General features: G+C 35.7%; 2 protein-coding genes across 3 annotated transcripts; one reads left to right on the top strand and one right to left on the bottom strand.

Annotated features, from left to right (window-relative positions):
* The first annotated feature begins 1,789 nt into the window (after positions 1-1,789).
* LOC128227295 (septin-11-like) lies at positions 1,790-13,556 on the top strand. 2 transcript variants are annotated; one of them, XM_052937697.1, is made up of 11 exons: positions 1,790-1,901; positions 3,224-3,265; positions 4,996-5,140; positions 5,475-5,670; positions 6,064-6,204; positions 7,831-7,948; positions 8,571-8,660; positions 9,162-9,258; positions 9,678-9,834; positions 10,166-10,298; positions 10,879-13,556. In XM_052937697.1, exons 1-11 carry the CDS (start codon positions 1,854-1,856, stop codon positions 11,035-11,037), a joined length of 1,326 nt encoding a protein of 441 aa, XP_052793657.1. In that variant the 5' UTR covers positions 1,790-1,853; the 3' UTR covers positions 11,038-13,556. The 2 variants fall into 2 exon arrangements, with proteins under 2 accessions (XP_052793657.1, XP_052793658.1); XM_052937698.1 differs by lacking the exon at positions 3,224-3,265.
* Positions 13,557-13,818: 262 nt separating this feature from the next.
* LOC128227296 (uncharacterized) lies at positions 13,819-25,847 on the bottom strand. The gene is made up of 9 exons (XM_052937699.1): positions 25,790-25,847; positions 25,126-25,315; positions 24,746-24,894; positions 23,412-23,529; positions 17,350-17,498; positions 16,722-16,851; positions 16,309-16,460; positions 14,898-14,997; positions 13,819-14,264 (listed from the first exon to the last, which is right to left on the bottom strand). Exons 1-9 carry the CDS (start codon positions 25,845-25,847, stop codon positions 14,054-14,056), a joined length of 1,257 nt encoding a protein of 418 aa, XP_052793659.1. The 3' UTR covers positions 13,819-14,053.
* Positions 25,848-26,376: the final 529 nt, after the last annotated feature.

Raw genomic sequence — 26,376 nt, 5'->3', positions numbered from 1 at the left:
CAGTCGTTATTGGCAAGGCACGTAAGCCTCAATGCTTTGGGTCGATCCCTGTGGGCAAACTGCCGGTCAAATACTACAGCAAAGAGATCGAATGGATGCACAGCTGGTGCTTCGAAGACTGGTAAAATCGCTTGACCGGAAAATGAGGGCTGCGAACAGATAACTCCTCCACTTTGTGGACAACGCACCCGTTCACCCGGACATCACTCTAAGAAACGTGAAGCTGCTGTAAACGTGCACTTCAGTTTTGCAGCCCATGGACGCTGGCATTATTCAGACATTAAAATTAAAGTACAGGAAGAGGCAGCTCGCTGATGTGTTGGATGGGATGGACATAAACAGTTCACAGACCGGTTCAGAGATACTAAGGGTTTTGAACATCCTACAGGCCATGTATTGGATCAACTAATCCTGGAACGAAGTGAAGGCAGAGACCATACAGAGGTGTTTCAGGAAGTGTGGATTCGAGGACAATTTCTCTAATGCCAGTGACCACGAGGAAAGTAGCCAGGACAGAGATGATATTGACGAGTATGATATACCACAGGGTGTTTTATGGTTGTCGCGGGATCTGTTCCGCCAGGACTTTAACACCCTTGCTGGCATAGATAGCAATGTGTATACGTGCGACAACTCCATGACAGACTGGGGCCGCCCTGCTTCAGAAATTATTTCTGAGATGAGGAACTCTGCCGAGACTTCCAGCAACCTGGATGATGACGATAAAGATGAAGAGTGTGTAAGATCGGAAAAAGTGGTTTCAACAAGTGAAGTGAGTGATTGTTCGGACACAATAAAAGCGTTTGCTTTACAACAATTACAGAGTGACATGCTTGGCATGATGTCTGCTCAGGATTTGTGGAGATTTTATCTTAACGCACAAACATGTAGCGTTTTTCAGAGTCCATCAAAGTTGCCGCATTGTTGTAAATCTTCCATGTCAGTAATTGGGTGCCGCTTTTATAGCTTTTATAATTTATACTGCTTCATTGTCAGAGATATGTCTGGGATGAATTCTGGAAAATCATTGATTGAGCTATTATTATTTTGCGAAGAACAGATCTGAAATGATGCTGGTATATATTCGAAGATACTACTGCATTTTGGCGAAATTAAATTGCGAAACGTTCCGAGTCGTGAATATACAAAGCACGTTCGAAATTGAAATACTGGAACTATGGGACGACATGTATTAGAAGTACCATCACCCAAAAGAAAATCATTAAAAATAAACCGTTAACAAAATCACGGACCTTACGGTTTGTGACAGCAATGGGTAAATTAAGGTCGTGGTGCTTAAAATAAAATAAATAATTAAAACAATAAGCAGTGTGTAATGTCGAAGCTAAGCAAACAATTATATGAGAAAATAAGCTGGCAATTACATTTTGATATACAGGAAATAGGAAAAGACAGAAACTTGTATATTTTTATTGCATTTTAAACATGACATATAAATGTGAAAAACCATCAATGAACAGCCTCAAATCAAATTGTGCTAACGATGTAAATAATGCAAACATTTAAAAACAATATCAATGTTGATTAACAATAAAGTTCATCTAACCGAGTGAAATTTGGAACTGTCAAATGAGACCAAACATGGAACACGGGAAAACTTTAAAGGAAGGACTTAAGAAACCATATGTTTATGGGACCGCTCTAATCCTACTCGATTGAACATCTTGAGAATAGTGATTCTTTTGAATAATTTCGTGCCATGACGGATCTCCTTTTTTGTCTGGTTGAATGTAACCTATATTTTCTTTCAGGTATATTCAACTTGAGCTTTAAATGTTAGTCCGCAGCAAATACTTCCGGGTTTAGTCATTAGGAAAAAGTTTTAGTGTTTTATGTCCCAGAGACAAAACATTAAGATGGCTGCAACGGATGTGCAAAGGGTATGTTAATCGATATTTCGGCTCCTTCAAGTTTAGCTTACATATTTCCGTATATTCCGTGAAACGGTCATAGTTTTTGTATTTTCATCAAAAAGCAGAAAATGCTGACCCAACCCATATTGGCTTTGTTGTTTACATTAACACCATTTATTTTTTTAATTAACATTGTCATGAATCGTGATGTAGTTTTTCTTTGCATTTCTGCAACTGATGTCTTTACCATGCCACACATGTGTATAGTTTGAAGTTATTATTTCATCGCAAAGTTTTAAATATTCTGTGTATTAAACATGTTGGCAGCTGGTTTGCATTGTACAATAGCAAACTGAAAATTAGTTCTATTGCGATGTGATTAAATCCTTTGTTTCTTCAGTTTTGCACATCTTTCCAATGGAGTAGGTTTTTGGTGCATCAACAAGTTCAATGATTTTTTTTTAATTATTTCTGCTGCGGAATATCAACATATTTTCCTACTATGACTGAGTTTATTTTTTTCTAGAATTTGAACTTGCTAAGTCCTCTTCCCATTTTTTTTTATAAAAGTTTCGATTCTAGACCTTCAGGAAGACCTGCAAACTTTTAGAGAAAATCATATCAGAATTCCTGCAAAATAGCTGAATTGTGGACGTTTTTTCTTTGTTGGAATTATTTTATAGGACACACAATCTCACGTCTGCGCTTTGTGTGTGCAAGCGTTGTTCTCTTTCTGGTTTTGATGTTCAGTTCTTCATAATGTGAAATACGTCAATGGATTATAATATTTACAGAGCAACAGCAGCTTGACCAATCTTATGAGTGAAAAACTTAATTTAAAGACACATGTGTAGCAACCATTCTAAACATTTTGTCTTGAGTTATTTAATTCAAAATTGCACTTCTCAGTTTTCATAATACTCAGAGTGTTATAAACAGATAAATAAGTCAAACAAGCTGGTCAATGGCGGTCATGCATGTTTAAGAGATATTCTGTTTTTACACATATAATATATATAAACATCAGTAAAAACAGAATATTAAGTCATTATATTATGTAAAAGTCCATTTTTTTTTTTAAAACACTCCCATCCCATATGTTTAAAAAGGTTTCAACCATGGTAGATTAATACAAGCCTAAATGCATTTACTTTTATGATATGGAAATAGTGTACATGCTATGTTATTTTATTGAAATAACTCTATACAATATATTGTTTTGATGTTTTATCATTTGTAAGCATTTTATGTCTTTGAGCCAAACAGTTTTGTGATGTCCTATTTTGATTTTGTCTTGATCAGCATGTTTTTAGTGTTGTGTTCTTTACTTAAATGCAAACAATAAACAGGTCCCTTCAAATGCGGGAGATCTAGTAAGATCGGTGCTACAGGTAAGCCTTGCTAGGTCACTAGTCATTCAAACACATAAACCAAATCTTTTTTGTAAATTTGATCTTTGTATAACCTGTTTTATGTTAGACTCTAGCCATTTGTGGAAATGTGTATGACGTTCTACTATTTCTGTTTAATGTCTGTCTTATTCATTTTTGCATTGTATTAAGGCTTTGTTGTGAAATTGGCCAGAAAATAAAGAATATAAGGACCATGCAATAACATTTGTTTAGACATCGCTATTTTTGCAGATACATTTACGCCAAAAAAGGCAAACACAATGTACCTCGAAAAGGAAAATATTTTTCTTGATTAATTAGTGTATGTGTGGCACTTTTAATTAAACACCCATTCTAAGTCTTTAAAAATGTCATTGTTTAAATTTTAAAAATCATGTCTTGAAATTTTGTTCATCATTAAAATGTATGAATAATAATTATCTATAGTTTTTTGGATCATGTCGGTACTTTTGTTTTTTGTCAAGGAAAATTCCAAAGTTTTGAAAACTAGTGAAATATGTGTTTGTCTGATAATTTAATACTAACTCATAGTTTTCAAATGTTTCAATTAACATTCTGGATCACAAAGTATTTTATTGTTTCTTTTTGACTTAAAAATTGTGAGTATTATAATGATACTGATGATAAAACATCTTTATTTTGAGGAGGTTGTTACACTTTATGTGACAAGATTACAGTCAAAACTAACATCATATTTACCATGTGGCCTGCTAACAAGAACAGGCTTTTGAATGAATATTAAAACATTTGAACTATTCTATAATAAGCTACATGTGTTTGGCAAATTTATCTCTTGTCTTAATATTTAATTTTTTATTTCAATAGAAAGGATGTGGTTTTTTAAATAAAATGAATTTCCTGAAGATCATTGAGTCACGATTTAAATAAAACACTTAATGATAGAAATAATTTCCTTAAAATTTGTTCTCATTATCAGTATATGAAGTGTCTGTGACTTCAATTGTATCAAATGCTCGCTCTTGTTTTCAAATCTAAGAATCAAGTTTCTTTCCTTAAAGTCTCTTATATGTCACCTTCCTATATCTCTCTAGCTAAAACCATAGGTCACATTTTCTGTGTGCATGATTCACTCTTATAGACGTTATTTATGCACATGTTCAATTCCAGGAGCACAACTAATGTTTGTCTACTTAATTTAATTTCTTCTACTTTATGCCATTCCTTTGTGTATTAAATACTTTCTTCAGAATATATACATATACTGAACATCTTTATTAATTACCCTTGTAGTTGTAGCTTATATCAACATCAAATTAAGTTTTTCATTTGTTGTTATGAAAATTTAAAGCTAAAATTTGTATTAATTATGGAAAATTTCAATTATTTGTTTGTGTCAAGTTTAGTATTTTGCACTTTATCTAAAAACAAAACACAGACTTACTGCCTCATTTTCCTGCCACATTATAGTCAAAAATTGTTTATAAGGCCTAGAATCATTGTCACAGCCAGAGTCTCAAAACAGGAAGAAGAGTGCAAGAAACTGTGTGCTTAAATTGTTAACTGTATGCTGTATGTAGCAGGAAGTCAAATATGGACAAATTTGTGTCCTCTGCTTCAAAAGTAAATTACTAGATCAGCCATAACATTGGATATTTACTAGGTAGTGTAACAAACAGCATATTATTTTAGGCCTTATGCAGACATTGATAATCAGAGATGTCAAGTAACAACACTACCCTGCATTACAGGCCCCAGCCCCGGCAGTGAGAACTAGCAGCCAGACTGGCCCCCGTAACCTCAACCTGACGGGCCATGTGGGATTTGACAGTCTGCCTGACCAGCTGGTGAACAAGTCTGTCGCCCAGGGCTTCTGCTTCAATATTCTCTGCCTTGGTAAGAAGAACTCATTTCCTTGAGCATGGCTTGTTTTTTTAAGAATAAATGTATATGGAAGTGTGATAATATGTAAGATGAAATTATTTTCCATATTTATTCTTGCGGAACATGACTTAAGAGTATTAAGTTAACTTAACTGTATGTACACCTGGGCCAGTACATACTATGTCAGGAATATAGTTATGTGTTTTATCAGAGATCTCATATTGCGATTGATTAAATGTTCGACAGACACGCTTTGGAAGTAATATGGGGACTGCAATCATATACATGTGTAGATGGAAAAAATAACCATTTACTTATTGACTGAATGCCTGCACTTCTTTCGTAGGTGAGACGGGACTCGGTAAGTCAACCCTGATGGACACATTGTTCAACACACACTTTGACTCGACCCCGTCCACACACGACCTTCCCGGAGTGAAACTGAAGGCCAACACTTACGAACTCCAGGAGAGCAATGTGCGACTAAAGCTCCGTATTGTGGACAGTGTGGGATTCGGGGACCAAATCAACAAGGAAGAGAGGTATAAATAAGTGTGAAGCTAAGTTGAAAATATAAATGAGTGTGAAGCTAAGTTGAATATATAAATGAGTGTGAAGCTAAGTTGAAAATATAAATGAGTGTGAAGCTAAGTTGAAAATATAAATGAGTGTGAAGCTAAGTTGAAAATATAAATGAGTGTGAAGCTAAGTTGAAAATATAAATAAAAGTTAAGACCATGTAAATTATCAAACTCATTCCCAATTGAAGTTAATTAAATTTTACTAATTTTGTCAATTCCCCCCCCCCCCCCCCCGATATCTCAATTCTCAAATTATTGAAACAGAATCCAGTGTGATTGTTTTTACAATTTATAAAATGAATTCTTGAATCCTTTGTACCCTATATGTTTTTATATATCTTTTATGTATTACAGCTGGAAGTCGATTGTTGACTACATAGATAATCAATTTGAGGTGTTTCTCTCTGAGGAGCTGAAGATCAAGCGCTCTCTGTTTAACTACCATGACTCCCGTATACACGCTTGTCTCTACTTTGTGGCACCCACTGGACACTCGTAAGTCAAATTTTAATTTCATGGATTGCATTTATTTTTAGAGATTCTGGAAACTTATATAAGTAAAACTTCAATGGATTGCCTTAATTGTTCAAATCAAAATTATGACACCGAACCATTTAACCAATGAAAATATTTATAAGTCACATGATAGCCCTGGCCAGTATAATACAAGTTGACTCAGATTTAAAATATTATTATATTGTTAAACAAGGAATTAAATTTTAAAGGTCAGTCATAATCCAATTATGACTGACCTTTACTAAGTAAGTTGGGTTCTCAGAAGTTACTACAATATTTGTAGTATGATTTTGTTTTTACTTTACTGCTTAATTTAGTTGTTTTCATTTTAATAATTTTGTGATGCATTTGACAAGACATTTAACAAATGAGGTTAAATTAAATAGAGTTAATGCAAAAAGGTACCATAGCCCTATATAGTTTCATGTTGCTTAATACGTTCTTGCATTTTTTACCCAACAATTGAAACTGTCAGTTAGAAGGGATTCTTTTCAAATTTAATCTTGCATTAAAGTGTCATTTATAGTGATACCATGTTGAGTAGAAGAAGAGTCCAATTTCCATACTGATCATTACTCTTAATAGCTGTCTTAATAGCTGTAACCAAACCCCTAAGAAAACTCATTATTTCCACTATGTCACTGTGCATGTTCATGTGCTCATGAAAAGTGGTTTTAAGTAGATTTTTTGTACATGATGATACAACCTTAAACTGTTGACTGAGGTAGATTTGGATGCATTTGTTTTCACAGTATTTTAAATTAATATCCAATTAAACTACAATGTGTACTGTAATCTTGATTTTTGAAAAAAAAAAATGTTTTGTGTTATCATTGTGTCTTTTTCATGCAAAAACTGTTACCTTGGGTAAAGCACCTTATTGATCTACATGTAGGAGGGTGAGAGCAAGAAGGTCCTAAGTGCAACTTTATATAAGACCAATTAGAATATTTCTACCTTCATCCCTTGATGTGGTCTACAGGCTTTTCAGCATTCCTACTTATCCCAATTTATTTTAAAAGGCATTGAGGCTCCTATTTTTCCTACTTTAAGTTAAAACCATTAATTGTTTACTTTTTTATGAAATTCTTTTTCCTTTAATTGTTGTTGTTATTTTTGCACTGGTTACCACATCAGGATGCCAAAACGACATGTGTTTTACAATTGAAACAATATCAACCCTAGGCCTACTAAATTTTTAACAACTGTCATTTATAGAGTTTTTTCAAAATTTGAGAAGGTCTAAGACATCGAAAAAAGCATAATTTTATGAAGATAGAAAATTGTTATGAAATGTTCTAAAATTGATGTAAAAAATCCTATTTTTATGTTTTGACCTTCAAACTTCTCCATCCTACTATTTAGTGGAAAAAGCTCCTACTTTTTCCTCTTATAAGGGACAGTGTTGGAATATCCTGTGACTACATGATGTATGTGTACTACCCGGTATTTATGGTTGTCATTTTTCGGCATTCAGAGGATAATGTCCAAAAAACAACTCAGTGTTCATTGCGATTAGATTTGATGTTTTAAATATACAGACAAGCAGCTACATGTACCTGTTTCACAGTGTAATGACCTCTCTGGTTTCATTGGCCACTGCAGATTGAAGGCCCTGGACCTGGTGACCATGAAGAAACTGGACAATAAGATCAACATCATCCCCATCATAGCCAAGTCCGACACCATCACCAAAGCAGAGTTACAAAAGTTCAAGGCCAAGGTTAATACTGGGATTTTGTTGTACAAAAAACTGTTAAAATGGAATTTACATGACCACAATGGGATTTACATGAACAAAGATACCACTTATGTATCTCTTACTCATAGAATGATCTTTTACATAACTTGGGTCACATCTGCAGAACCCATGTTGGAACTGAGCCAATTTGTGGTCATGACATGGTCATCACTTTACTAGGTTAAGGATTTCATAGACTTGCAGCGGCTACTTTGGAGGCATATGATACTTACAGTGCTTAAAAGGACTAGACACCAGATCATACAATTTCAAGAAAGAAAAAAGTTGTCAAAAACTTACATTGATATGGTTGTGTTCAACGCATTGAATCTTACTGATGAATCACACCCTTTACGACACATGCATCTTTTCCAGTTCTTGCATATTATTCCGATTAAAAATTTACTGGGGTTGTCTATACGTTTGATATAGCAGGGCTTGTTAAAAAATGTAATGCCAAGCAGTAGTATACCGTATGAATTCGGGCTTGATCATCTTAAGGACTAATTTTGATGACTGCCAATGCTTCGATATTTACAAAAATGTTTGTAAATGACAAGACAAGATACTAGATAAGTTTCATTATAATTTTGTCCCATTTCAGATTATGGCTGAGCTGAAATCCAATGGTGTGAACATCTACAGCTTCCCAACTGATGACCAGACAGTTGCTGACACCAACAACGCCATGAATGTATGAAGAGTTTATCCTGGTCTTTTTTTCTGAAGAAATAAGCTCGTCTTTTTTTTGTTCAAAGAAAAAACACCTAGTTATTGTCATTTCTTGCAGCCTTTGTGTCGTTTTGGTTGCTTGCAAATACTTTATTCTTGGCCATCAATCAGATACCATTCAAAATATTAACATGGAACTTGATACAGACACAATAAAAACATGTGTAGCAAGGGCCATAACTCTTGCTTTAATAACTGTTTGACTAAATAAAACAGATATGCATTGTAGTTTTCACACCACACTCATGTTTGGAATCATTACTCCAGATACATGTAATTCTTTTTTGCCATTTTACACAATGAGATGCCAAGAAACATGACACATAGATTGGGTAGTTGTATAAGTAACAGTGTAATTCAGCTCTGTATACTCCGTTGTCTTTTATGCTTATGTGTGAGAATCAAGTTTAATGATATTAAAAATATTAAAACACTCTCTGAAATAGCATATTTCATGTTTCAGGGTCACCTGCCATTTGCATGTGTGGGTTCGAGTGACGAGGTGAAGATAGGGAATAAGATGGTCAAGGCACGGCAGTATCCCTGGGGAACTGTTCAAGGTATGGTTCAGGTCTTATGAGTTTTATCTAATGGAGGGTGAACAGCATCCAGTATGTTGTCTAATTAATTACTTAAGAAGCTTTTGTCCAACTATCACCAAATTCGGTCAGAATGTGTATGGCCATGAAATCTCAAACATGATTGATAACCAGCCATATCACTTTACTCTAGTCACTCCAGAGTAATTGCCCTTAAATTATAGAAATTACCAATAATCAATAACTTAAGAAGCTCTTGTCTTATCATCACCGATTTTGATAATAAGTCATCATAAGTCATTATCTTTTAATCTGCTTATGGTCCTCAATTTGTACACTAAGTCTTTATTTGTACATTATTAGGTACTGGTATAATTTAAGTTAGATACTGGTATAATTTAAGTGACGAATATTAAGATTTCTTCATTCTTCCTCAACAGTTGAGAATGAGAACCACTGTGACTTTGTGAAGCTCCGTGAGATGTTGATTCGTACAAACATGGAGGATCTAAGGGAGACAACTCACAGCCAGCACTACGAGCTCTACCGACGCCACAAGCTCGAGAATATGGGCTTCTCTGACAACGAGTCCAAGAGGTGAATATCTATATTTGCTCAGTAATTGTTATATAATCATTAAAACAATACAAACTTTGTTTCAGGCTGAGAAAAAATTAGAATGATTTGTTTGTTAAGCTATCAATTATTTTTTTCTTCAGCTTAATGTAGACAGCTTAATTGTCAGGTTCTCAAAATCAGCTATTTAATTTTTTAGAAGATACACAAAAATAAACGTTAAGAATATAAATATAATAATATAATGAACATTGATTGATGAGTTTGCCCCAATATGTAAATTAATGATCCAGATTTTATGAAGCAAAAACATGAATTGTGAATATGACTTGACTCAATTAACCATTTTCAGTCTGTCTGAGACATATGAGCAGAAGCGTCAGGAGCACATCACTGAGCTACAGAAGAAGGAGGAGGAGATGAGACAAACATTTGTGATCAAGGTGAAGGAGAAGGAGGCCGAGCTGAAGGAGGCAGAGAAAGAGGTAATAGAACTATTGAAATTGAGGGGTATGCAGGTAATCTACTGAAAGGAAGGCAAAATGTGGGTCATCTATCGATTGGAAGGCCATATGAGGGTGGATTTTTATCGAGATTAGGAGTTATAATAGGGGAAGAGGATGTTTGTGATCAAGCTAAAGGACGCTGTTAAAAAGGGAGGGGGTGAAAAGAGGGGGGACATTGATGATTGAGTTGAAGAAGGAAGCTGAATTGAAGGAGGAAATGAGTAGAACAAATACATGAAGGAAGGTCTCCAGTTGGTGAGGGTTGACTTTTATAATCATTGTCAAGAAGATTTTATCTTTAATAAAACAACTATTTTTATTGCCAAGATTGTTAGTCTAATGGACTGTGACTCCTAGATCGAACTGATCTTTAGATTTGATTCTCATTACTAAATGGGCATAGTATGTATATATGTGAAAACTTTCGAGATAAAGAGCAAGATAAATTGTAATAAACCAAACCACAATTATTAAAACATTTATAAAGTTGACTGTTTGGGCCAAATTATTACTTATATCTTGTGCTTAACTGCATTGACAATATCCTGGTGTGTTTCAGTTACACTCCAGTTTTGATAGCCTGAAGCGTCAGCATGGGGACCAAAAGAAGAAGATCGAGGACAGCCGTAAACGCCTTGAGGATGAGATGAATCTCTTTAACCAGCGCAAAGCCCAGTACCAAGCACAGCAGTCCACTCTCGGCAAGAAGAAAAAATAAAAACTTGGGATAACAGGGATTTAAAGGGGGTGGGGTTCTTAAAAGGATGGGGATTTTAATGGGTTAAAGAAGTTTTTTTAGAAGAAATGTTTATGAGGTATAGGCAGTGAAATGACTGGCTGATTATTTCATTAATGGCAAACCCATTGTCCAAAATTCAGGTGTCATTCATCAACTAGTCAATTTGGACCAATTGGAAAGAAATAGTGTGATTGTGTTGATAAAATCTGGCAAAGTAACGATACAGAAAGTGTACATGATGACCAAATTGTAGAATTAATATAGGCTTATATTTATTATATAATAATTGATTTAATGAAAGATTAAATGGGACTCACTCACATATGTTGGCAAAAATTTGTTGAAATTGAGATAGTTTACTTACTTAATGAACAAAAACAGATAAGCCACTAGCAGAGAATCATTTTATAAGATTTTTGTAAATCCAACCTTAAAATGACTCAATTTAAAACTATTTTCAGCAAAATAGAGCATTTTTTGTCTCAATTTTTAATAATTATTAATAAAGTTATAAATTGAATTTTTGATGATGTCTTAAGCATTTTGTTAAAAGCATTTCATTAACATTTCAAACGAAATAAATGTCTGCTATTATAAAACGAGAATGAGTCTCTTTAAAGTGTTGTTTTAAAGTGCCTAAAATAACAGTGTTGTGTTGAAAATGAAGAATATAGAAACTGGAAATAAAAATAAAATTCATAAGTGCTTTTTAAAATATTCAAAAGTACTAGATATTGATAAGTGCAATACTTCAAGCTGGGAATGGCATGCAATGTTGTACAAAACCTTCAATATTTTATAACAAATGTATTCAGTAATTTAGTAATATGTCATGCACATTCTTATTTTTCTATTCTTCCTGTTCTTCTGAAATGTGGCAAGCTTTTTTCTATTGAAAACCAAGATTTTACAGACAATCTATACTACTATGTGTTCATTCTATAAGTTGCTGATATTATTTAGTTTTTAGAGGAAGAACTGTGTTCTATCAACTTCTATGTCACTTAGTGACTTGTTTCAATGTATTTTTTTGCTGAGTTACTTACTTCTGGCAATTGACAATGTCAAAATATTAAACAGAAAAATATAAAACTTGAATGGAGCTAATATGAATTGGCATTTTGCTGAAATGAATTCAATCCATTTATTTATTTTACCTAGTATAATATTAGTCAATGTATAATAGTAGCTGTCTGTTGTTAAGTGTTTTTGTATTATCGTTGTGTTGTTTTTGTATGTCTGTATTTTTAACTGATGTCTGTGTGTCAATTGTATTTCTACTTATGCCATAAACTTGAACCAATCATCAGATTCCCACCATTGTTTTTTTAGCACTTAATGCTAGTATGCTTGTATGCTAGTTAAATGATGACACAGAGTTGTTATGTGTTTTGTTTGCAAAGAAAAATATCATCAATAGACTTGGAGTATAAGCAGTTGTTTAATTGAGTTCATTTTTTATATCTTTTCTAGAATAAAGAATTACACCGATTTATTACTCTTATTTTCTGATTTGTTGAATAAATGTTCGCTCCGGCATAGATGCATCTAAAGCAGTGCTGTTGATCGCATTTACATATTTATTGTGAGCTTTGCCTTTTGAAATCTTTGAATCTCCACATGTGTATTTGAAACTTGCCAACTTTAGCTGCAGTATTAGCCATGTTTTATGTTGTGTTGACTGTACCATGCTTCTTATAACTAACAAACATTCAGGATATTACCATGAAACCTGGTACACATGTAACTAGTGACAATATGTAAATGTGTAGCAAGGCAGATAACTCTTGCCAAAATAGTTATCAAGTTATGCCCCTTGATAGTTTGAAAGAGAAATGCAAAATCTTAAACTTGGTCATAACTTAATGTTTTGTTCAAGATGATCACGAAACTTTGTTCACATATAACCAGTCACAATATGCACATATGTGGCAAGGCCCATAACTCTGTTTAAAATTAGTTAAGTTATGCCCTTTGTTTGATTGACAACAGATAAGAGTTGGCATTTTCTCCCCAGTGCTTCTGTTAGTTAAAGGGATAATGGTACAGCCATTGTAAATAGAAGTAGAGATATTTTGTACTATGCTTTTCATATGTTTTTAATCACGTATCTTTTGTATTAATCATTTATTTCATAACCTCTGACTAACAGCATAATATGTACTTCATGTCTTCCATGATTTTCAATCACATTATCAGAAACTTTGAAATGAATTTCCTATACAAGCTGGGAGTACGGTTAAACTGGGAGTTGGATTAAAATTGAAATTGGTCCCAGATACAAGCGAACAAAATGTACATGATAATTATCACCTATTTAGGATGATCTTTTAGGTTGTTGTTATCATTCTTTTCTCATTATCAATTGTGTGTGAGAAACAAAAACAGTATCAATTCTCTGTGTGTTTAACAAAACAGTGTCAAAATGTTATGGACTTTTATTCTTTATGGAATGTAAAATGTACATAAGAAATATGCAATAAATATACTTAAACTTATGAGTTTACAATCACTTCTTACAGGATTTTATATCTATCTTAAACCTGCATATTGATAGTTTCAGGAATTCTATCATCTATTATATGCTGCATTCCTATGCCTTCTTGTTAAAAAATTCAACACATTCACCAAACTATACTGCATTAACATTTATAATTTTGGGCATGGATTCTGTAGAAGTATTGAAAATACAACAAAATGTAATATGATGGATGTTATCACTTTGCTGCAAGGTATTCTCTCACAACAAGTCACGTATTTCCAATATAAATCTTCTGGTCACACAATATCTTGTGTTTAGAAAATATGAAGTAACTTACAATAGAACGTAAATAGCCCACAAATGGTTTTAAAAAATATTAAAGAACATATTAGTTTATGACTATGTACTTAATAAATTGTATAATACAAGGAATCATGTGTTGCATAAAAATGACAAATTCAACATGGAGGTAAATTCATGTGTATCAATGTTGTTTCCGGTGCCATTTCCATTTCAAATCGTGAAACTTGTCGCCAACAAAGTGAGAACAATCGTCAATGACCACGTAAGTTGAAGCGGTACGCCCGCGTTGTACGTCTTGATGCCGTAGCACACTGGCGAGTCAGGTAATGACATCATCACGGCGTCAAACACAACGTTAACTTGATTGCCACATGTATCCCGCAGCGCCGTTAACATGCACGAGTACATCGTGTCTACCTCACTGGAAGGATTGAAGATGAAGGTTTTAGCACAAGTACAATTATACAACAATGATCTTATGCTTTTGCGGGCTATCAAGCTGGCCCTCTTTTTTCTTAGGCTGTTACTAATTCCTTCTTTTTCATAAAGACTTAATTGAAAAGCCCTACGTACTTTGTCTACTTTTTTGTGAAAATAGTTATCGAAAAAGAAAGAAGTTTTGATTATTCATTTATTGAAATATTGTAAATTTTTACGTTAATAAAATCATTTTAGTAGTATTTTTGTGGGATGATGATTGATGCAGGAGTGTTTAGAGTGGGTACGCCGGTCAACTGGCTTAGGGGCATATGCCCTCGTGCCCCCAAATAAATTCGCCACTTATGGCCTAAGATAATGGGCTACGATCAGTTTAAGCAGTTCACATGCAATAAACCTCTATTCAATATAATATAAAACACTTGGTATTTGTCCTTACTTAATTATTTCTCCTAAAGGTATTTCACTTGTCATATCACAGAAGTATGGCTTTATGAAAAAGGCACGTTTACATTGGAAATTATAACACTTCTTAAGACCTGATTTTTAAAAAGACCGCTAAACCAGAGTTCGGGACACGTCGGCATTTATCTTGTCACGACGGGGCGTATCTTACCTGCAAGTGGTGGGTACAGCGGGAATCCCGTATCGCTGTATGCATGGGTGGTATTCATCGGTCAGCTTTTCGACTATACAATCTTCCTGATTACCAAATGCTGAAAATGTTTACATAGCAAGCTTAATTTATACTCATTTATTGAACCTCGAATATATGGAGGTATTTATTAAATATGATATGAATCTTTATCGAGTTCCGTTTATTGTGTAGAAAAAAGCAGAAACAAGAACTTGAGAAATCCAAAAGAACACATCACTGAACACGTGATCTCTTAAATGAAGGGATTTTTTAATGCGGTCATCCGCTTATTTCTTTTTTTTTGAAGGCACTAGGTATACCAGTTTGAAACCACCGCCTCGCTGTTAAAAAGGTATTTATGATATGGGGTACAATCCAATCTCGTTTGCTCGACATCGATTTTCTCTTTAAAGCTGCACTCTCACAGATTGAACGTTTTGACAACTTTTTTATTGTTTGTCTTAGAACGAGCCAGGTTTTGCGAAAATCCATGGAAACCAGTAACATAAGACTGCTGACAAAATATAAAATCGCAGTTTTTTATTTATGTTCAAAAATTGATGTTTTACTTTTATGCATGAGTAACGGTTAAAGTCATAAACCTAATTTTCGAACAGAAATATAAAAATCTGCGATCTGATATTTTGTCAGCAATCTTTTATCATTGGTTTGCAGATATTTACGCAAAAAATTGCTCTCTCTGAGACAAAAAAAAAAAAGTTGTTAAAATTGTCAATCTGTGAGACTGCAGCTTTAAATTATGCCCCAATGGAATGATTTCGCCTTTTTAGATGTTTTTATTTCTCTTGGCACGAAGTGATTTTCGCGATCTAAATTGCAAGGTTCAGACCATGTTAGAAACTTGAATTTGTTGATGTTTTAAACCTCCCAGCATTACATACAACCTCGCAGAAAGAGTCAGAGAAGAAAAGGAATACAGTGTGAGAGTGAATGTTAATTGAGGGGAAAATTTGGACAGTAGCACATATTTTTAAAAGCAAAAAAAATAAAATCTGAACTAGATCCCCGATTTTATCAAGTATTGGGTAACCTGAGCCAACTACGCTAACAATAGCTTGATGGAAACTCCTGGTTTGGTGTCATATGACCTGTACAAATCTAGTTTTACAATGTAAGAAAATCTCGAAATGCCTAAATATTTTATATTTAAGTAAACAATGCTTAAACATTGTTAAACTGCAGTAATTCATAGTTGTTTTATGCTTTATTGTTGGTATGAGTGACCCCTGAATTATTTTTTTTAGGTTAAATGTCACTTAATTGTGTTCAGGTCATATGTCGCCAAAGCAGGAGTTCACTCGAATCAAACTACTGTGACTCCGCGTACGTTACCACCTGCGTACTGAACATGTTATGTGATAGTACGTACACTCTGTGTTGACCTGCGTGCACGTCTCCCTGTTGTTCCAGTAGTTATCCGTACGGCGTACCGAGTCCGCGTGCGTGTACGTATTCGGTGTATGTACGTTTCCGCAGAGATCGTCCGACATACGACGGGAACAATTAACATCATCCAGCTTGCTATAGTAATTAAAAGTATATTACGAAGTATATTACGTGTACTGTAATGGCCTTTACCTTTGCCAAAAAATCCAGTGACTTAACGCTGTTTTGCTAATTTTTGACTTTTTGAGAATGTTGTTTGTCATCTATTGTAACCATGATATTTAATAAGCAAATTAAGCGTCAAAACATAACTGCTTGGACTTTTTAATGTGCACATGACAATTTGTCCTTAACAATAGATGTCAATCAAAATTAAAATCTCATTTGTGTACGTACGCGCAGATATCGCTAGCTCGCTTTAACGCTATGACGTATACGTCGCGAGGTTGCCTCGTCCTGTAAATGGTGTTTATAAGCTGAATGGTGTTCCATATACCATCGTAACACGCCTTACCCTCGTAACAATCTGCAAAAAAAATATCACAAGCATAATGTGTAACCTGCATCAAGTCTCAGACAAACCATATTCACTAGCTGTTCATGGGAGAGGGAGTGGTGTGCAGACGGCGCGCGCCCCCTTAAAGTGCAGACGGCGCGCGCCCCCTAAAAAGTTTACTTCTGACTTCCATGAGGTGGGGTATATAATACGCCCGTCATCGGCCATTTTGGACTAGAAATTGTTAAAATGTCCTTGGGTGTGTGCCCCCATGACAATTTTTAACCCAAATAACTTTCGGTTCTTAGGGAGGGGCGCAAGGCAAAAGGCTCCTCCCCCTAAGTTACGCACCCTCTAGCGTCAAATCCTGGATCCAATGATTTTTTGCTCTTTTTAATACTTTTGCCGCATTTTGTCCGCTTTATGCACAATACATGCGATTTAAATCTATTTAATGATATGTACAGCACTGATCATGTTACATTTTGGTGACTACCATTAACAATAAACGTAACACCTCAGACTTACCACAGAGCTCCTGGCCGGATGAGAACTGTTCTAATCGTTCAACTGCGAAGGCGCTCTGAGTTGCGGGAGGAACGTAGGTATTATTCTTGAAGACCGCATCCGGGCATTCCCGATATGTTTCAATAACACATGTGGTGGATTCAGGCTCTCTGTAGTAGGAGTCATGAAATAACACATTGTCGGTTACCCCAGATCCCAATTTCTCGAAAATTTCATTAAGCACAATTAATTATTTACATATGATTTTACAAATCAAAATAAGGTATATCGAATAAATCTCAAATATGTTTTCCTGTAAACCCCTCAAAATTCTTGAAAAAAAGAATATTACACAAGTTATACCAAAAAAAAGATTAGTGTGCGGAGCAAGGGTCATGTTCACGGGTCATGTCGGTCGGTCACGGGTCATGCCGGTCGGTCACGAGTCCTGTCGGTCGGTCTTTCATTCGGTCCTTTCTTTAAATCACTCAATAGGTTTGGTCGGTCTATCACTCGACTCTTCTTGTTTGTTCTGTCTGTCATTTAAACCACTCGATTTTTTTGTTCTGTCTGTCAATCGACCGTTCTTTAAACCACTCGATTTGTTTGTTCTGTCTGTCAATCGACCGCTCTTTAAACCACTCGATGTGCTTGTTCTGTCTGTCAATCGACCGCTCTTTAAACCACTCGATTTGTTTGTTCTGTCTGTCAATCGACCGCTCTTTAAACCACTCGATTTGTTTGTTCTGTCTGTCAATCGACCGCTCTTTAAACCACTCGATGTGCTTGTTCTGTCTGTCAATCGACCGTTCTTTAAACCACTCGATGTGCTTGGTCTGTCTGTCAATCGACCGCTCTTTAAACCACTCGATTTTTTTTGTTCTGTCTGTCAATCGACCGTTCTTTAAACCACTCGATGTGCTTGTTCTATCTGTCAATCGACCGCTCTTTAAACCACTCGATGTGTTTGTTCTGTCTGTCAATCGACCGCTCTTTAAACCACTCGATGTGTTTGTTCTGTCTGTCAATCGACCGTTCTTTAAACCACTCGATGTGTTTGTTCTGTCTGTCAATCGACCGTTCTTTAAACCACTCGATGTGCTTGTTCTGTCTGTCAATCGACCGCTCTTTAAACCACTCGATGTGTTTGTTCTGTCTGTCAATCGACCGCTCTTTAAACCACTCGATGTGTTTGTTCTGTCTGTCAATCGACCGTTCTTTAAACCACTCGATGTGCTTGTTCTGTCTGTCAATCGACCGCTCTTTAAACCACTCGATGTGTTTGTTCTGTCTGTCAATCGACCGCTCTTTAAACCACTCGATTTTTTTGTTCTGTCTGTCAATCGACCGTTCTTTAAACCACTCGATGTGCTTGTTCTGTCTGTCAATCGACCGCTCTTTAAACCACTCGATGTGCTTGTTCTGTCTGTCAATCGACCGTTCTTTAAACCACTCGATGTGTTTGTTCTGTCTGTCAATCGACCGTTCTTTAAAACACTCGATGTGTTTGTTCTGTCTGTCAATCGACCGCTCTTTAAACCACTCGATGTGCTTGTTCTGTCTGTCAATCGACCGCTCTTTTAACCACTCGATGTGCCTGTTCTGTCTGTCAATCGACCGCTCTTTAAACCACTCGATGTGCTTGTTCTGTCTGTCAATCGACCGCTCTTTAAACCACTCGATGTGCTTGTTCTGTCTGTCAATCGACCGCTCTTTAAACCACTCGATGTGTTTGGTCGGTCTGTCAATTGACCTTTCTTTAAACCACTCGATGTGTTTGTTCTGTCTGTCAAACGACCGCTCTTTAAACCACTCGATGTGCTTGTTCTGTCTGTCAAACGACCGCTCTTTAAACCACTCGATGTGCTTGTTCTGTCTGTCAATCGACCGCTCTTTAAACCACTCGATTTGCTTGGTCGGTCTGTCAATCGACCGTTCTTTATACCACTCGATGTGCTTGTTCTGTCTGTCAATCGACCGCTCTTTAAACCACTCGATGTGTTTGGTCGGTCTGTCAATTGACCTTTCTTTAAACCACTCGATGTGTTTGTTCTGTCTGTCAAACGACCTTTCTTTAAACCACTCGATGTGCTTGTTCTGTCTGTCAATCGACCGCTCTTTAAACCACTCGATGTGCTTGTTCTGTCTGTCAATCGACCGCTCTTTAAACCACTCGATGTGTTTGGTCGGTCTGTCAATTGACCTTTCTTTAAACCACTCGATTTGCTTGGTCGGTCTGTCAATCGACCGTTCTTTATACCACTCGATGTGCTTGTTCTGTCTGTCAATCGACCGCTCTTTAAACCACTCGATGTGCTTGTTCTGTCTGTCAATCGACCGCTCTTTAAACCACTCGATGTATTTGGTCTGTCTGTCAATCGACCGCTCTTTAAACCACTCGATGTGTTTGGTCTGTCTGTCAATCGACCGTTCTCTATATCACTCGCTGAGTTTGGTCTGTCTGTCAATCAACCGTTTTCTAAATCACTCTCTGAGTTTGGTCTGTTTGTCAATCGACCGTTCTCTGAATCACTCGCAGAGTTTGGTCTGTCTGTCAATCGACCGTTCTCTAAATCACTATGGAGGCTATTCGTTGCCAAAAGTCCAGACGTGTGCTTCTTAATCGTACTAAATATCTCTTACATTTGTCAATGTAGACGTGCTATTTGTTGTTTCTATTCGTCGGTTTTTCCGTATTGATTTGTCATTTGTCATTATAGTAGTCAAAATGTATATTTGTCAGATCGACCCTGTATAAACTCACTAAAAGTTTATTAAAACATAGATCGTATAACTTGCCTTTAACAATATGATGATGTGATTTAGAAAGCCGAATCATGCATATGTAAAACTGCAATCCTACAGTCGACACTCGCATTCGTAAAATGAACATTTGCAGTCCAACAAGTCCAGGTTTACAAAAGTGAATTGACAAGTTCAGAATTACAAAGATAGACGATTTCGCCTATACCTTATATGGTAAATGTCACCGAAAGAAACGAAGGTGAATGGGCGGAGCTAACGAATCAGATTTTCTTTCGTTTATTTCCGTCGAATCAAGCAAGGGAGATAACATCTTCGCCTACCTCCTGTAAATTCCCGGTTGTAAGTCCGAGTACTCTCTCTTTATTTCACAATAAAAACTAAAATTAACTTCATCTTTTATTTTATTTTGACGATCAATGTTCCTAAATGGGTTATAAATCACCATATTATTTAGTCAATTGCAGTTGGGTGTATCTGAGCTGGGCTCACGGACCCAGATTTATACTGCCACTGTCAGTTGTTTTTTTTACTTATATACCCAAGCTAGCAAAAATTGTTCATTTAATTTATTTACAAGTGGACCATGGGCGAGTCGTTCAGTGTGTGTGGGGGGGGAGCTGTTGGGCCTGAGTCCCCCCCCCCCCCCAGTTGGCCCGCAAGTAAACTTAAAAGTTATTTTTTTGTCATTATTTCTCAGAAAAAAAAAACTTAATTACGCCATAATGCACCAATTCAGACTAAAATATCTAAAATATTCTAGGGGGAATACCCCTAAACCCCTCTTCCCACATTTTAAACATATTAATGTCATGCCCACTCGAGGGATCATGTCCAAAAAGTTGTGCCCCTAAGTAACGCCCCTCTAACGCAAGTCCCTGTTCAAAACCTGCTCCAGCAAACCCACGAAACTTTTGATGGACATCATAATGATATCCACCTAGTTTTGCCTGATGTTATACATTTACTATCTTAATAAGCATGTATGGTGTAAACGTGTAATTTCAATACATCATTGAAACAAAATATCCATGCGGATGGAAGAACAGCCCTCCCAACCCACTTGTGTCCCCCAGTTATGAATTACGGGATCTGCCACTGTGAACCATAACAATCAAGTGGGGGATTTCAAGAACATGAAGAAATAGATATCGTGAGTCTTAGATTAGAAAACAAACGCGCGATTTTTCCCCTCCAAAAGGGCTAGGTCCGCTTCACCTAAATGTGAAAAAAACCCTGACTGTTGATTGTGGGTGGGGTATAAAAGGTAGCAGCAAGTAATAAATTGACTTCATCATTAAAATACGTTATTAATTACCTATAAAATAATATTAGTTACAGTATAATGTACGAGTTATATGAAGTCGTAATCTAAGTGTATTTTATCCATACAGTTTCAGCTACCAGGTAAGAAACCTCTGGGGCATCTTAGTGAATAATTTCAACTTAATGAAAATTTAGATTTTTTTCTTCGTAAATTTTGAATTATCTAATATTACTTGCAATCTTAAACATTGCAAAATGGCAAGAAAGTGTCCTCTAATGGTAGAATTTAAAATAGTGTTTATAGTAATTTAAAGCTGCACTCTCACAGATTGACAGTTTTGACAACCTTTTTTTACCCAGACTCGGCTGATTTTGGCAGCAATGCTTTCTATACAAATAATAAGATTACTCACACTAAAACAGATCTAAATTATTTGTAAAACTGCCGACAATTTTCATTTTTCTTAAAACGTTACTGTAGTATCCCTTTTAGCCATAAAACACCAATTTTCGAACGTAAAACTGAAAAACTGTATCTGATCTTTTGTCAACAGTCTTATACCACTGGTATCCAGGAATTTACGCAAAAATTGGCTAATTCCAAAAAAAATAAATAAAATAGTTGTCAACACCGTCAATCTGTGAGAGTGCAGCTTTAAAAGAAAAATAAGACAATGGGACTTTTCATTCTTGAAGTATAATTTAATGCTAATGACTTACATTTTGTTGTGTTTGAGTCAAGAATCATTTTGCATACATCTCATTTCATGTCATATGTGCGTATTAATTACTATTATACAGACAAAAACATGTTGTAATATCATATATTATTTTATTCAACATGAAATAATTTATAATCCATCCTGTTTCCAAATCATAGTCCATAGTGTCATAATATAGATGATTCGTAATGTCCATAATAACGTTCGCAATGTCGATGGTCCAAAGTATCCATAATTGGTTTAAATAGAGCCGAGTGATAGCGGAAATTTCCGAAAGACGTAAGGAGGAGTTAAGACATGGTTAAGGCGGAGTTAAGACATGGTTAAGGCGGAGCTTTCTATAAATAAAATTAAATTCATCTCGTAAACATGTTCAACTGCGAATGAAAAGTCACCATCATACAATGTACTTTGTAGAACTACGAACTGAAATCTGTCTTCTACAAACCGCAACGTAAAAATCGGCATCATTTAAATCACTCGCTGGGTTTGTTCTTTGAATGTCCGTAGGTAGTTGGCCAGTTCGTTGATCGTTTACAGATAGTCTTTCGGTAGGTTAGTAAGGTATCAAGTCAGTTGACTGATAAAATATAATTGGCATTAAAAATTATATTAATAAAAATCTAAAGCTTCGGTATCTATAAGCGCTTGATAACAGTTATTTTACGTGAGCTGAATATCTTAAATATTTGTTTGATAATATCGGAATACCCAAAAGGAAAAAAAAACACGTCTCTTTAAGTGGAAAGCTGTGTTCACCTTACATATGATAAAATGCAAATGGCCTGTTTTTTACCAAAGGCAAGGCGTGAGTATGAGTTAAATAATAGTAAAATGGCAGTATCGGTCAGAATGGTGAACAAATATGTTTAACCACAGTTCCCCTTCCTATTATTGGCCTAATAAATTGATGTTTTGTTTGATATGCAAATACAATGTACCTAGTATTTCCTATTGTTTTACTGCGTGATATGAAATAAATACATAAGTACATTATGGTGTTGTTTTTGTTATCTGCAAACATAAAATGTAAATTCAGCCATATAGGTCGGTGTGATTAGTTCGCGTACTAACACTTAAATAAGAATTGTGCCCATAGGACACATATGTTCCTTATTCCCTCCGTTTAAAAAATAGCAAGGACCATAATTGAATGAGCATCAAAATTACTAGCTGCCCAGCGTGCATATTAACATCTTTTTGAAGGTTTATGGATACTTAAATAAGTTTTTATAGCAGTATAGCACTTCTTACCATGCTCTATACGAAGTAAGCAATTGTTTGCCATAATAATTAGAACTAAAATGTATCATTCAAATGGTGAATACTCACGCACAGAATTCTGTCCTGGTAATTTGCTCTATTTCCCGGTAAACGGCTCCCCGGATCACCAGGATACAGCGGTCAAACCGGGCCCGCTTGTACATACACATCCCGTCGTACACGAATGCTGTACACATACACAAAACTTGTGTGAAGATCATCAAACGACATTCGACAATATACATTGAACGACTTGCTGGCACGACATTGTACTTTCAAACATGAAATTCGACATGAAAACAAAATTAATGTGGTGCTAGTGCGACATAGAAAACTAGAATTTTTTCTAGCACGACATTCATAATTTTTTAAATGTCCAATGTCGTGCCAGCACGACGTTCAATGCCGCTTTTCAAACACGGTGAGTAAAGTCATCTGTTATTCATATCCAGTCTTTCTAATATCCCAAAATTATATTGGTCACTAGGTATGAAAATTTAACATTGCATCCATAAGCATACTAAAAATGGTTATTGTATAGAATCAAAATAAGACATTCGACAATAAATCTATGCTTTTTATTTCGCGTTACGTTCTAGTTGAAAGGGCTTTTAAAGTTTGAAAACATGCCTCAGATTTTTTATTGCATTACATTCTGATATTGGAGATTCTGGTTATCACCCTTTGGTATTTATTTACTATGGCGTAAACAAAATATTGTTTGTTTCCAATAACCCGACCGACCAGGTATAATTCCTCCCGATCCTATATTTTTTTCAGCCGAAGTATAGATTAGTTTTTGTAAAAATGTGCATTATTTGAGCGAAAACGTTAAAACTTGACAATTTTACATATGTAAAATGTTCTACAATAGTGATATACCCTGCTTTAAATAGGTCGGTTTGGTACAAATTCAATTTTCGAATGTCAAATGTCAAGTCAGCACGACTTTCATTTCTGAATGTCCAATGTCGTGCCAGCACGACTTTCATTTTTTAATGTCCAATGTTATGCCAGCTCGACTTTTTCCAAATGTCCAATGTTGTGCCAGCACGGCTTTCATTTTTAAATGTCCAATGTTGTGTTGGTACAAAATCCTAGCTATGTGAAGAAAACTAAACATACGCCATTGGACATGGGACATTCAAAAAAGCTAGCACGACATTGGTCCTGGACATTCTAATGTCGTGCCCGCACATTTTTAAATGTCCAATATCCAATGTCGACATTCATTTTTAAATTTCACACAGCTAAGCAAAATGATGGTCTCGCGAACGAAAAGCAGTTTGCAATGGACATTTCATTTCAATGAGGTTTTTCAAATGACCATTGTTTAACAGACTTTTTACCCGTTCAGAATAGAAGGAGTTTTATTTGGCATACACACTTATCGCCCAACTTACAGCAGACATCTGTAGCTTTGTCCAGTTCGTTATAGTGGACGAACACGGTGCCGGTCAGCGGGTTGGTCGCCACTTCCGTGTCATTTAGGATGGAGCCACATTCCCGCAATCTCCCCAAGGCACACTCCACATCTGCGTGGTTGTTGGAGCTAAGCCAGAAACAATGCGCAATATAAATGTTTGTTTTATAGTGAATTCGAAAACTTGAGTACGGCGGGAGAACATAGATACAATGCATGTTATGGATATTTCAAAATATTTTTGAGACTTTATGGTGGCCTGACCGCGATTAATCAAAACGGCTACGGTTCAGACAAAATTATGTTTTCCATACTTAGCGACTAAGATAAACAGTCCTTTTGTACATTAAAAAAACATACTTGCATAAAGCGTTTCTCATGGCCTCCAGAAAGATCTCTGCGTCCGCTTCCACGCTCACGTTTATGGAGGCCAAGGAACGACCGAGGTTGGACACGGCCGCCGTAACCTGGATGGCCAGGCGCGACTGGCACACCTTGTACGCCTCCAGGGCCGCCGGGCAAGCATCGCCACCAGCGACCGTCTGCGGGGCTAGCCAGTTAGAACATTATACAAATATGTACGAAGTGAATACATGTATATTATTATATATGAAGTGTATAACTCAGGCAAAAAGACAATAAACTGCTGTAATTGGTTTATAAATTGATAAATGGTTTTATAGCATGAATATGTTCGCCTGAAAGAAACATGATTTAAGCTTGTAGATCTTTTTGCAATTTCATCAACCAGGTACTACAACATTTCGCAAGATAAGGAAAGTAAGCTCTGCGTGGGTAAATGTTTCACAAAAAGATACAAATTGACTACTTGCTTCTTACTTGACCAATAAAAGGTTCTGTTTCTAAAACAAAACAATACTACAACTTGGATATATACCAGAAGTGGTCGTCCGATTCGATGATTGAAATGATGGTCCCTTAAAACGCTACAACTTCATATATTTATTATACAAATGTATTTATATATATATATATATTTATAATACTTTGTAAAAATACATACCTAAAAGCAGAACTAACGGTAGAACGTACATAAAATTTTCCAAACGGAGTAAATTCATTTTGACACATATGTATACGCAAAACAATTTAATAAATACGATTTATTCTCTCTGTTTTTGCTGCACACACCCTTAATAAAAGTCAAAAATACGAGCGAAAGTGTCGGTTGGGTGGCTATACTTCACGTATATGTTCTCCCAGTACGGTGACCGTGACGCTGATCAGTCAAGGGTGTCCCTGTGGTTTTGTAATATGTCATGCATGGTTCTTGTGGCTCACGGATGTATGCATTCATTTAAATGATCACATAATCATGTAAAGAAGTAATAAAATTATTAAAATTTGAGATATTTTCCGGAAATGTATAATGGATGTTGTTGTTCCTTACGCCAATTTATTCTCAGTCTTAAAATATTAACGAAATGTATTTAAATAGTTACTTGTTTGCGCTATACTTACGGATTTAAAGGCACACAATATAGGTTGAGCCATACTTACGGATTTAAAGGCACACAATATAGGTTGAGCCATACTTACGGATTTAAAGGCACACAATATAGGTTGAGCCATACTTACGGATTTAAAGGC

This window comes from Mya arenaria, chromosome 3 (genome assembly GCF_026914265.1).
Source record: "Mya arenaria isolate MELC-2E11 chromosome 3, ASM2691426v1".
NCBI lineage: Eukaryota > Metazoa > Mollusca > Bivalvia > Myida > Myidae > Mya > Mya arenaria.
Note: the sequence above shows the minus strand (reverse complement) of the source record. Positions and strands in the feature narration are given on the sequence as shown.